Source organism: Passer domesticus, chromosome 8, assembly GCF_036417665.1.
Source record: "Passer domesticus isolate bPasDom1 chromosome 8, bPasDom1.hap1, whole genome shotgun sequence".
NCBI classification, from domain to species: Eukaryota; Metazoa; Chordata; class Aves; order Passeriformes; family Passeridae; genus Passer; species Passer domesticus.
Genome location: NC_087481.1, coordinates 55791656 through 55803685, shown reverse-complemented (window position 1 = coordinate 55803685; position 12030 = coordinate 55791656). Strand labels below are relative to the sequence as shown.

The following is a 12030-nucleotide window of genomic DNA, read 5'->3' as shown; positions in this document are numbered from 1 at the left end:
GTCGGTTTTCAGCTGTTCAGACCTCACTTGGCATTTTTCTGTCTGGCAGCTTACAGCCATTAAACTCTAGAGTCAGCAGAACTATCTGGAATTACCTCTGTTACAATTTGAGGAAAATGAAATTATCTTTCAGATGTAAACAGTTTCTAATTAAACTCTGAAGCTGTTTATGTTCCCAAACCAGTCTGAGCTGAGCTCGGCACAAAGACAAACTTCTTTGTTGTCTTTTTTTAATAAAGTTGATATACTGATGTAATAAATTACTTGTGACAGAGCTAGGTCTGTTGTGCCAGCAGTGCAACTGCTTTTTTTTTTTTTTTTTTTTTTGGAAAAAAACCTTAAGCAACATATCCCTCTGCCCCAGTAATTTAGCACATTGCATTCTGGTCCTTCCTTTAGTAGGAAACAGCCACAAGATTACAGAATAGATTTATGTCAGTCTTTCCCTTCACTCTGAATAGCCCCACGTCTGCAGTGCATTTGGCCTTCTTTTTTTGTTAATAATTTCCATGCCTGGCAGATATATTTAATTTTTTGTGATAAATAAGATCTGTGTTGAAGAATTAGTAGTGTTGGTTGAAATCCATTTAATTTTTCCCAGTCCTTTGCAGGAGTGGGTCACTGTTAACAATTAGCACAAAGAACCATGGGGCAAGAAAAAGAAAAAGGATAATTGCTTTTTATTTAGTTTAGTCTTTCCCATTTCTGTAGATGTGCTGTTAGAAGGGAAAATAATTGGCTTTGCCGGTGTACTCTCAAGGAGAGCTCCCAGATTGACAGCGTGACTTTGCTGTAAGTGAAGCTGACAAGGAGAGAGGTGACTTCTCAAATGAAAACACATTTTACTCCTGGTGTGATTATTTATAGCAGATACTTAAGGACAAGCAGGGGTTTCTGCCACGAGATGTATCCACTTTTCCTGGCCTGGATGCTGGGATGAGAGAGCTCAGCTGCCTTTTGTCTTGTTGCTGTAATATCCATAGGAAATATAGCTCTGAGAGGGACATTTTTCTCCTGCAGTGCTGCTATTGCCATGACCCACGAGAACAAATCATATCAGGACGTTTCCCTTTATCTAGGCTTTCTGTTTCATCCAAAAAAAAAAAGATAAACAAACCCCAAACTTTTCAACCTGCAGGGATAAATCTGCAGAGCAGTGCACGGAGAATTAAGCACCCAGTGTCCAGTTTTAATTGGTGTTAATGAATTCCAAACTCCTGGCTTAAAAATGGAAACATACCTTAAAGGGCAGATGAAAGCTCCTTTTTGAACATGTGTTGTGTGCCCAGGAGCACTTGAAGGAACTGATGTGGACTTGGAAGGCTGAATCCCTGAAATTAATTGGTGCCCACAGCTGCATTTGCCACAGTTGTCATGGGGATCACAGAGCCCTTTGTGCCTGCCATAGGTGTGCAAAATGTTGAAAACTTTACCCCGACAATTCCTTCCCAAAAAGCCATTCTTGATCTTCTCTAATGTCAAAGCCTGTCACAGAGTGCTGGGCATGTTTTACTGGGGGGTTCTGGTGGCAGCAATGCAGGGAGAGTCCCTTTCAGCCTTTGCAAATGGATGCTGCAGCCCCAGAAATTTAAGAAATAAATGTCTTAATTTCTTAAATGAAGACATTTAGAAATTCAACGTCTTAATTTATAAGACAATTTCAATGTCTTAGAAATTAAGACATTGTTTAAATTCTTATTACTCTAAAATAAGGAACCACCTATTTTAGAGTAAAGGCTGAAAATGAAGAGGTGAAATAACTTTGCTCTCCTGGAGAGCCTTTCTCTCTGCCTCTTTCAGCATGGAAATTGTGTTCATCATCATGTGCAGCCAGCCACCACCAGGTGAGAAATCCATGGGAGGAAAACTCCCATGGGCTTCAATAAGGCCAGGATTTCATCAGGATTCATATGGGGTTTTTTTTTAGATTTATCAAAAGCCTTTCATTCCTGTGAGTGAAATTTTATTGTGCTCATTAAGGATCCCTAAGTCTTAGATCATGGCTGAATCCATCCTGTCCTCATGGCTTGAAATAATGAAATAAATACAATGTGGATGCAATTTTTTCTTTGTTCCAGCTCTGTGAAAAAGAATAGGGAAGGTAGAAAAAATTATTCCTTGTTATTATATATATAGGATTTTTTAAAAATAATTCCATTTCCACTCATCTGAGCTGTTTTAGGTGATATGGGATAAAGAGCTTTTTTCTCATAACAGTGAGAATGCTGGGGAAATTCAGACTAATTTCTGGCACTGTTTTTCCTCACTTGTCTTTCCTTTGGATCTTCCCAAAGAACAAGAAACTGAGCCATGATCCTCCTGTCTTGGAGCCCTGATTTATTAAGAGCCCGGGTAGTACAGATGCTAAGTGAAATCAATATCAGCCTGTCCCCCAGGTATTTATTATTCCCAGCTTTTTGCAGGCTCAGATGCTTTTCCCCAGCACCCCCATCTCACCAAGTGACATTTCCATGCACTTCGCTCTCTGCTCCTGCTCTTCCCAGGGAGCAGCTTCTCCACGTGCTCCATCCAGAGGGCTGATCCTTGGGGTTTGTTTGTGTCAGGATTTTCTGTTAAATCCCTTCTCCCTGGCCTGGATTTAGCCCTGGTTGGGTTTAGCCCTCTTTGGGGTCCGTTTCCCTTAACTTGTTGTCATTTGATCTGCCCACCTGATGTCCAGGCTCATCCTCACCCAAATCCATCTCCTGATCCTGAGCACCCTCTTTATGACTGATCTTTCCATCAATCTGATTCCCAAAGTCAGATTTATTTTTTTTCATCCCTGTCTGCTCCTGGCCCATTGAAAAAAATCAATTCCAAGGTTTTTCAAGGGAGAAAATTAGAATGTAACTGCCTGGAACAAAAGCAGATTGTAAAATCATGTTGGGAACTAACCAAAGCACCTTTTCCCTAATCAGAAATCAGCAGGAAGCTGATCTTCAGCTCTGGTTTGGACCATTTGTCTTTATCTGCTCGTCACATGCTGAGGACGTTGTGTTTTGTGTGACAAAATTTAAACTCAGGGCACTCTGCTTGTGCTCCTTATCCAGATTTTCCTTCACTGCTGGGAGCTGCTGGCAGGCCCAGGGTGTCTGCATCCTGCTTTTCCTTAGCCTGGGACCAGACCTGACCTGGCCTTTTCATCCCTCCCTCTGCTCTGCCTTGCTTTTTGACTTTTCCTGTAGTCAGCACTGGATTAGCCTCAAATTCTAAGCAGCAGATTGTGAAACCTGAACTCTCAGCAATCCAGCAAATTTTTATTAATGAGGTAGTGGTCTAAAAGGAAACAGAGCAAAAGATGAGCCAGAGGCAAATTCAAACTGATTACAGCTCCTTGCCTTGGCTGTCTGGTTTCCAACAGGAAGAACAGTTGTCTGAGTTCAATTCCCATGGAGCTTTTGCAATGCAGATAACTCCAGCACAGAGTCAGGATCCTGTCAGGGGTGATAAATTGGTTTAGTATTGCTTCACCCCCAGAACACAAAGGAAAGTCACAACAGGCCTCTCCTCCAAGAAAAAACTTCTCTGACCATCTATTTGTCAAAGGGAAAGTAACTGCTAATAATGTTTTATTTGGCAGTTTTGTGACTGCCACAACAGTCTATACTGTATAAAGCCATTAAGTGTTGCTCCCTTGCAGGATGGATTTTTGGGAACCATCCAGGCATTTGTTCTGTCGTTGCTTTCTGCCCTGAAGTCCCACATTCAGCGCTGTAAATCTGCCTTTTTGAATATTCCAGGTAGTTAAAATTTCACCTTACGTGTAATGGGAGCGGTCAAGCCTCAGCTGGGGCTGTGTCAATCCAATCTGGGCACCCGAGAGGAGATGGCTGGAATTCATTCTGGGAATCTGCACTATCCCCAGGGGAAAATTAAAACAAACTTAAGGCATTTGTGTGAAAAGTTTAAACATTTCCTTGGAAAGGCTTTCCTTCCAATAAGCCTGGAAATTCCAGTGTAGCACAACAAGGCATGCAAGCAGACAGCAATTAAATGAACCACCAGTGTGATATATTCCCAGTTTATTATTATTATTATTTTATTGGAAGGCTTAGCAGCCACCACATAGTGAACGTGACAAAAGCTGCAGGAGAAACCTGGGCTTGTTTTGAAGTCACTGACCATGAACTCAGGCAGAAGAGCTTTGATGGCATCTCTGACTGCATGGCCCAGTTCTGTGCTCTACTTTAGCGATGCTCTAGGGATTAAAACTCTAAAAGAGAAGCAAGGGAGTGAAAAATAGGCTAGAAAAATAAGTGTGGCTTGTCAGACATCCTCTACCTTTTGAAGCAAACTTCCCCTTTAAATGCTTCATCTGTAGATAAAACCACTCTACATTTTTAGCTAAATCCTTCCAAATCACCTGAAAAAGATGTGCCCCATCAGCTCTGGGACTGATGTCTTGGGCAAAGCTCTGCCATGTGCTGCTTCCAAGAGCCCAAAGGCTCCTCCAGCTTCCCCCCTCCTCCTAATTTTCCCAATTTGCTGTTTGCAAAAGCTTTAGGTGTGAAACAATCTGCAGATACCTTTAACTCCCCCTTTATTGTGCTGGTGGGGTAAAAAACTGCATTTGTGCTTTTCTCCCTCAAAAGTACTTAGAAATTAAGACATTGTTTAAATAATGGATTAAAAAGCCCTCCCATATTATGGCACTTGTCTAATTAATAGATTAAAAAGTCCTTCCACATTATGGCACTTGTCTAATTTGAAACAATTGCTACTAAAACGTGAGGTGTAGGAAATAACGTGTAGTGACAGAACTTGATACATGAAGGGATCTGTAGTATTTGAACACCTATTTCAATATCAAAGAAAACTGGATTTTATCTCCTGCTTGACACCTAATTCTGTGAAGTTCCTTATGCTTACTAATTCATTAACATACTTGCTGTAGAGAAGAGCTAGAGTGTCAAAAAATGTCATCTCATAGCAAATTCACTTTTATTCTGGTAGGCTCATCTCTCTTAGGAGCCCATAAAAAGTTGTTTTCAAAAGCTGGAGAGCAGTAATAATGTCTAGAAGGTTAAAGCCAAGGGAGATGCTTTTGAGTGCAAAATAATTATATCAATTAGATCAGGAGTTAGAGGAGGCTTGAAATCAACAGTTCCTTGAAATCAACTCCTCCTTGGGTCTAGAAACATTCATGCTGCTTGAGTTTCTGCCTTCTAGAGGTTTGTTCTTGGGTTTCTCCCTCTAGTGCTGCCATTTTTCCATAGAAAAATCAGTTACACCTGTATTACCAAAACCCACCACATTCTTATTCTTTAATATAATCCCTCCCTACTTTTTATGTTCTTATGTAAAACTGGGATATGCAACAGAAAATTCACAAATTTCTGTGTCAGGCATTCTCTAGAGTCTGAACAAGGGGAAACTCAAATTCCCATCTCCATACTCCAGTTAAAGGGTCTGCATTGCTCATCCCCTCCAATTCTGAGCCAAAAATCAGGAATTTCGGAGGTTAAGGAGAGTAAATATTCATATTTTTGAATCTCAGAGGGCCCTTGGGTCGAGACAGACACAAAGTCACAGTGGTGGTCAGTTCAGACAAGGTGTTGTCATGGAAAATGTTGGAAATTCAGGTGTTGGACCAGGCAAACTTCTGAGTCAACACCCCTCTTGTCTTCAAGCACCTTCATGCTCCTGAAAAGCACAGCTGGTGCCAGATATGGCCTCTCAGGTTTGGGTTCTCAGGAATTCTGGGCAAAGTTCAGTCCCAGTTTTCTGCACCTTTGGAAATTAGCTAGCCAACAGTTGTTTCCATAAGCAAACTCAAAGAAAAAAAATGTCCCTTTTAAAATTAATATAATCTCCAATTATCATATTACCTCAGGGAGGGAGGTCTGGTGGTACTTAACAGAGCTCTTTGGGGCTCTTGTGCATTTTAATTGAGTGAATAATTGTAAAACACTTCAGGGTCTTTTGGTAAAAGGCTCTGTATAAACATTGCCATAATGCTGAATAATCAGGTTGTGATGTGAACTGGAAGAAATGAACCCTATAAATAGATGTGTATATACATATAGTGCCTGTCTGTGTGTGTGCACCAACATTTGGGACAGAACAATGCAGTTCCTTTAGAAAAATCCTGCAGCTCTTGAATACAAAATAAAAAAATGAGATTGGATAGTGATAATCATAATAATCAAAATTATTTCAAGATATGCTGAGCCTGTAGTTTATCCTGCTGTGCAATGGACAGAGAATTCCCAGAATCATTGTGTTACCCCTTGAGTGGCTGGGAAACACAAATCTGTGGTGTTTGATGGTGGAGGAGCTCAGGGGGGCTGGACCCGAGGTTCTGAGGTGTGGACAGACAGGATTTGGAGGAACCAAAGGAGTTCCACCTTCCCTGAGGTGCTGCTGCAATGCAGCTGGAGGGGCTTGGGTCTCCTGCAGCTCAGGGCACTGCCCCTCCAGGCACATTCCAGTGAAAAGGGCAGGAATGGGAGCATCCCAGCAGCCTGAGCAGTGGAAAGGACAGGAATGGGAACATCCCAGCAGCCTGAGCAGTGGAAAGGACAGGAATGGGAACATCCCAGCAGCCTGAGCAGTGAGAACAGGAATGGGAGCATCCCAGCAGCCTGAGCAGTGAGAAGGGGCAGGAATGGGAACATCCCAGCAGCCTGAGCAGTGGAAAGGACAGGAATGGGAGCATCCCAGCAGCCTGAGCAGTGATCACAGATCTGCTGTGACCTGCACGGATCAGCAGCCACTGCCTCTCTCCTCAGTGCTCTGCCTGTCTCATCTCCTCAGCCTGTAATTTTCTGGGGCAGTGGCTCAGTTCCTGTGCTTGAACTCTCCTGTCATTCAGCCCCTGAGGAAAGGGAATTCCTCTGGAATGGAGATGACAGAGATGAGCTTTTATATTTTGTGGGGGGGAAAAAAAGAAAAGAAAAGAAGCCTGTGCTGGGCAGCGAGGTGCTGGTACAAAGAATCCTCTCTTCTTAAATGGGACTTGACAGAGTGCTGATGCCACTTCACTTAGTTAATGGAAGGAGCCATCTAATACAGGCTAAATGCAGAGCTGCTTAAAGGAACCTGGCATTTGGAGGGCTGGAGTGCCTGAAATATAAATGAATGGGACAAGCCCAGGCTCTGTTTCCCAAGGAATCGATTACCAGGGATCCTCTGACAGCAGTGAAGGTCTTACTTGCAAGAGCAGGCAGAGCTGTTTTTGTTGGAAACTGGGATATTTGTTGCTGGGGTTTAAACACATCTTTTAAGCACCAAGGAGACACCAAGGAATGCTGTGGATTCGAGAGGGGCAGAAAGAGTGAAGTGGTTTTCCTTGCTATAAAGCCACCGAGGAGACTGATGGTAGTGCTGGGAACAATTTGAGTTCTGTAGAGTTGTACCCACAGCCAGAACAGCTTGACAAAATGATCCATTGTGTATTAAATCTACAGATTCAGACAGTGTAAAAAATGCATGGGACACAGCATTTTGGAATAAGAGTGAGGCTGGACTGAAGTGTCCTTTCTCTTTCCAAGTGTAAAAAGAAATAAGGGTCTGTAACAGAAAATGTCTTGAGTGGAGATGAATGGAGTATAAAGACTGTTGATGAATTTTTCACCTCTGGAATGTTCTCTCGTGGCATTCATGAGCTGGTTTTCCAACAGAGTAAGTGTCTGAGCACAAATGTCCCTGTTTAGGAATCCCTGAAATCTTGAGACAGGTCAAGGGCTGACTCCACTGTGGAGACCCCACCTCCTTCTCCCACCCTGAGGCAGCTCCTTCCAGGGGAGATCTTTACAGGGTAGTGGGAGGAAGCTCCTGCATTTGTTCAGAGGATTAATTCCTTTCACATCCCCATTCCTTTAGCATTTTTCACAAGCTCCAGATCCACTCAAACATTGGTTTGAGCACCGCTGACATCTGATATCTGTGACTTCCCTTCCCATCCCATCTGCCAGGCGTTTCATTCTTCTGATGAAACAGCTTTAAAATTGCAGAGACAGACAAAATACAGCCTGAAATCACAACAATCAAGTGCTGTGGTTGTTACATTGAACTTTATTGGTCAAGAAAAGAAGACTGGTTGTGTATCAGAATACCACATTAAGGATCAATCAGGTTTCCAATTGGCACCAATTGGTGTGGGATCTTCTCTTGCATGGTGTGGTTACCCTGAAGTTTCTCTATTTCCAGCAGCTGGGTTTATTTCTGGGTTTTTATTGCTCTATTTGGGGATTATTTGGTAAAGAAGAAGCGTTTCAGGAAATGTCCTCATGTGCCATGTGCTGCACTGATGTCAGCTGAGGAAACCAGTGTCAGGAGCAGGAAAAGCCAGAAGATGAATGGATCTCTGGGTTCAAAATAGGAAACAGCTTGAAGTTCCTTTGGGGGGGAAACATAAAGCTCCTTCATCAGCAATGGCACAATTTCAGCTCTGGCACAGAGAGAGGAGCCTGCCCTCCTGCTGATGGACACACACCTCACATCCATGCCAGTGATCCTGGGAATCCAGCACGCCAAGGAACAGCCCTAAAACACTGACAGTTTTGACTGGTGAGCTGTCCTCGTGCTCTGTGTGTGGCTGAGAGGCGTCACAAGGAAATCTGCATTAATTGTGCTCCTGAATGGATTCATTCCCTGAGAGGTGTGTGTCTCCTTGTCTCACCCCAGCGGATATCAATGCCAACCTGTGCCACTGAAGAGCAGGATCGTGCCTGGGTGATGCAGTGTTCCTTTATTCACACTTTGATGTGAAGGTCCTGTCTGGTCAAGCCTTTATCAGGATTTCTCAGTCAGATATATCTGGATTTCTTTGGTTTTTCCTGCTGTTTGGCAGGAATGTGCACCCATCTACTTGTTCACAGTCACGTACACAGAATTTTGTGAGGTTTCTTCCCAGTCACACTGAGGGTAGGACAGAAGTTTGTGGTGTCCTGTTAAGAACATCTCCAACTGCTCAATATAAAATGGTTTTCCAAGAGCTTTTATTTTCTGTTCCATTACTCCAAGTACCTTCCTTGCCCTCCCTTGGGGCCCAGCTAACAGCCTGGCTCCTACCTCCTGCTATTCTGAAATTTCTTTATTTATCTTAGACTCTGTCATTTTGCTGAAACATTGATATTTTCCAGCAATCAGCTTATTACATGGAGATGCCTATTAGCTTTCTGAAGTCATATGTCAGTGAAACTCAAAACTGTTTAGTTTAACTTGACAAGCCCTATAGTGATATTGGAAAATTATTTTCTTCTTCATACTCATGTTTATGTTCTTTTCCAATGAGCTGGCTGTTTTATTGCAAAAGAAACTGTAAAAGAGGTAATTTTAACTAGGCACAAAATATATTCTGTTCTGTAATGTATCCATAACCTTCTAGAAGATCCTAATTAACTTCCTTGTGTCAGCATAAGAAGCTCTATTGCATTTGTAGTTGCCAAACATTTCTTTCTTTTTAATAGAAATTATCCCTGTCTAAGGCCTACGGGCATCATCATTCCCAAAACAAGCTTTTCATCGGAGGATATCAGAAACACCAGGAGATTAATGGGAGTCTGAAGTTCAGCAGTGCAGAATTTCTATCTGTTACCTTGCTTGTCTGCAAAGATAACAATCCTAATAACACATATAACAATCCTAATAACACGTGGGTGACACAAAGCACTCAGTGAGTAAAGTGGAATTGCCAGGTTGGCTCCTGAGCTGCTGAAATGTTGAGTTTCTCTATCAGTCTGAGGGGAGAAGTGTTTGTGACACAGGTTCTGTGTAACTCAATGTGGACGTGATATATTTGGGGAAATTGTTCCTTTTCAAGGTGGGGAGGCCCTGGCACGGGTTTCCCAGAGAAGCTGGGGATGGAGCAGCCACAGGAAGTGTCCAAGGCCAGGCTGACAGGGCTTGGAGCTCCCTGGGGTAGTGGAAGGTGCTGCTGGAGGTGGGATGAAATGGACTCCAAGCCCTTTTCCAGCCCAGGCTGTTCCATGACTGGTTCCATGACAGCACAGAGCAGTCACAGCAGCCCTTAGAATGATACCTTGGGTTTTGAGTGTTTCTGTTCTGTTTTGGTGTGCAGCTTTAGCTGTATATGAAGTGTTACTGGGATCTTTTCACATGATGATGGAGACAAAACAATCCTGTTCCAGCTGGAGACTCAAGAACAATCTTTTCAAATTTCAGGCCCAAAGGATGAGCAACATGAAAAGAGGAGGGGTGGGCAAGCAAACAAGGAGGATGAAACTTCATCATTTGAAGCTGTTAATTGGACAGTTAACTCCTATACGCAAATGGATTAAAATTTACAAAAATGTGAGATCTTGTGCCAAAGCTCTTTTCCTTTCCTCTTGGAGCCATCTGGGCACTGCCAGGGTGTGGCCTTTGAAGGCACTTCAATAAATCTCCACTCTATTCCTCTGAACTCCCTCTAGCCTCTGCTGCAGCTCCTTGGCTGATGGCATCGAGGACACCGTGCCATCAGCCAGGCCCTGGTGTCACTTGGTCCCTCATCCGTGAGGCAAACTCCAAACACTCATCAGCAGAAATGGAATTGAGTTCTGCCAGAGGAAAACACCAATTACCTGCTGGTGTTTGTACTGCACAGGACTGTTGTGTTCTCACTGTTGGGTGTTGTGTAAAGGGAGTGGGAGCTGCTACGTGTCTGCACAGCAGGGCCCAACCTGCACTCAGCACCGGGAATTCCAAACAGGAATATTTTCAGCACCGTGTCCTTACAGTCCTGCTGATTTAAAATAAGAACTGTCTTTGCTTTAATCATGCAGTTCCCAAGCTCATCTTTGATGAATTGCAGAAGCAGGCTCTTATCAAGTAACAGTGGGTTTTTTCTTTTATTCTTTTTTTTTTTTCCTGAAAAGAGCAGGAAGTTTGCCATTCTGCAGAGCAAGATGAATGAATTTGCCATTTCAGGCTGAATTTTCCAAGAAGGATTAGGATCTTTTGCAGTCCTGCAAATGCAGGATACTACTTGCAAACCCAGCATTTCTTTAGGCTCATAATCATCATTTGCATTATAACTCCATAAGCAAAAGAGGGAGAAGGAATTTCAAATGTGGACAATTCCAATCCTTATTAACAGCAGCTATGAATTGAAGTGAAAAAGTGAAAATTCTCTTATTCATAGTCAGAAATTATTATTATTAATGGGTTGAGCTCAATTTCACAGTGAATTGCTGTATCTCAATTCTGTGTGATAAGAAGTGAGCATAATCTTCTGGTCAAGGCACAGATGTGCTAAAATGTCACTGGTGTGATGGGGGAGAGAGGTTTTCATCTTGTTTAACAACCTTCCTTTTGTCTCCCTGTGGGTTTTCTCCAGCTACCCATTCCCCATGGTCTTCAGTAGCTGCAGTAGGAAGGACCTGGAAAACAGCCTGGAGAAAGGAGTGGGAATGTGTCTCTTTAACCTGCCTGAGGTCAAGGAGTCCTTTGGAGGCCAGAAGTGTGGGAATGGCTACGTGGAGGATGGAGAGGAGTGTGATTGCGGGGAGCCTGAGGTAAGGCACCAGCTGGGAGTTACTGCTCACTGCTGCCTGCAGGGTTTTGGCAGTGGAGATTGGTTTGGTGTAAAACAGAGCTCTGCCTTCTCTGCTTCTGTCCCGTCAGTCTCAGAGGGGCAGGGAGTCTCGAGTGTGTTCGAGATGGTGACATTTAAGCAGGGCTTGGGTGAAGAATGTGCTCAGATCATCCTTAGAGAGCAAACTCTGGCTTGTCCAGCAGACTGGCCATGACCTCGTGTTCCTAGAAGTTCCTTCCAGCATTAGCTAATCAGCTAAACTCAAAAGAAGTTGGAGAACTTGACTTGAATTTCTCAAGCAAATGTGCATTAGTTGAAAGTTTGTTTCTGTCAGTGAGAAGCCACTATTTATATTTATATTTATATTTATATTTATATTTATATTTATATTATTTATATCAGTATAACCATAGAAACTGTTCAATCATAGAATGCTTTGGGTTGAGGACCATAAAGATAATCTCATTTTCCCCCTGCCATTTCACTTATTCTCTATCCCAGGTTGCTCCAAGCCCTGTCCAGCCTGGCCTTGGGCACTTCCAGGGATCCAG

The 12030-nt window shown here is 43.0% G+C and overlaps 1 protein-coding gene across 2 annotated transcripts in view; it reads left to right on the top strand.

Annotated features, from left to right (window-relative positions):
- The window catches only part of ADAM12 (ADAM metallopeptidase domain 12), a 176742-nt gene that overhangs the window by 135371 nt on the left and 29341 nt on the right, over nt 1-12030 (top strand). For both annotated transcript variants that reach the window (XM_064431572.1, XM_064431573.1), the window contains exon 12: nt 11282-11459. In XM_064431572.1, the coding sequence (XP_064287642.1) occupies nt 11282-11459 (178 nt within the window). The remainder of the gene's footprint in view (nt 1-11281; nt 11460-12030) is intronic.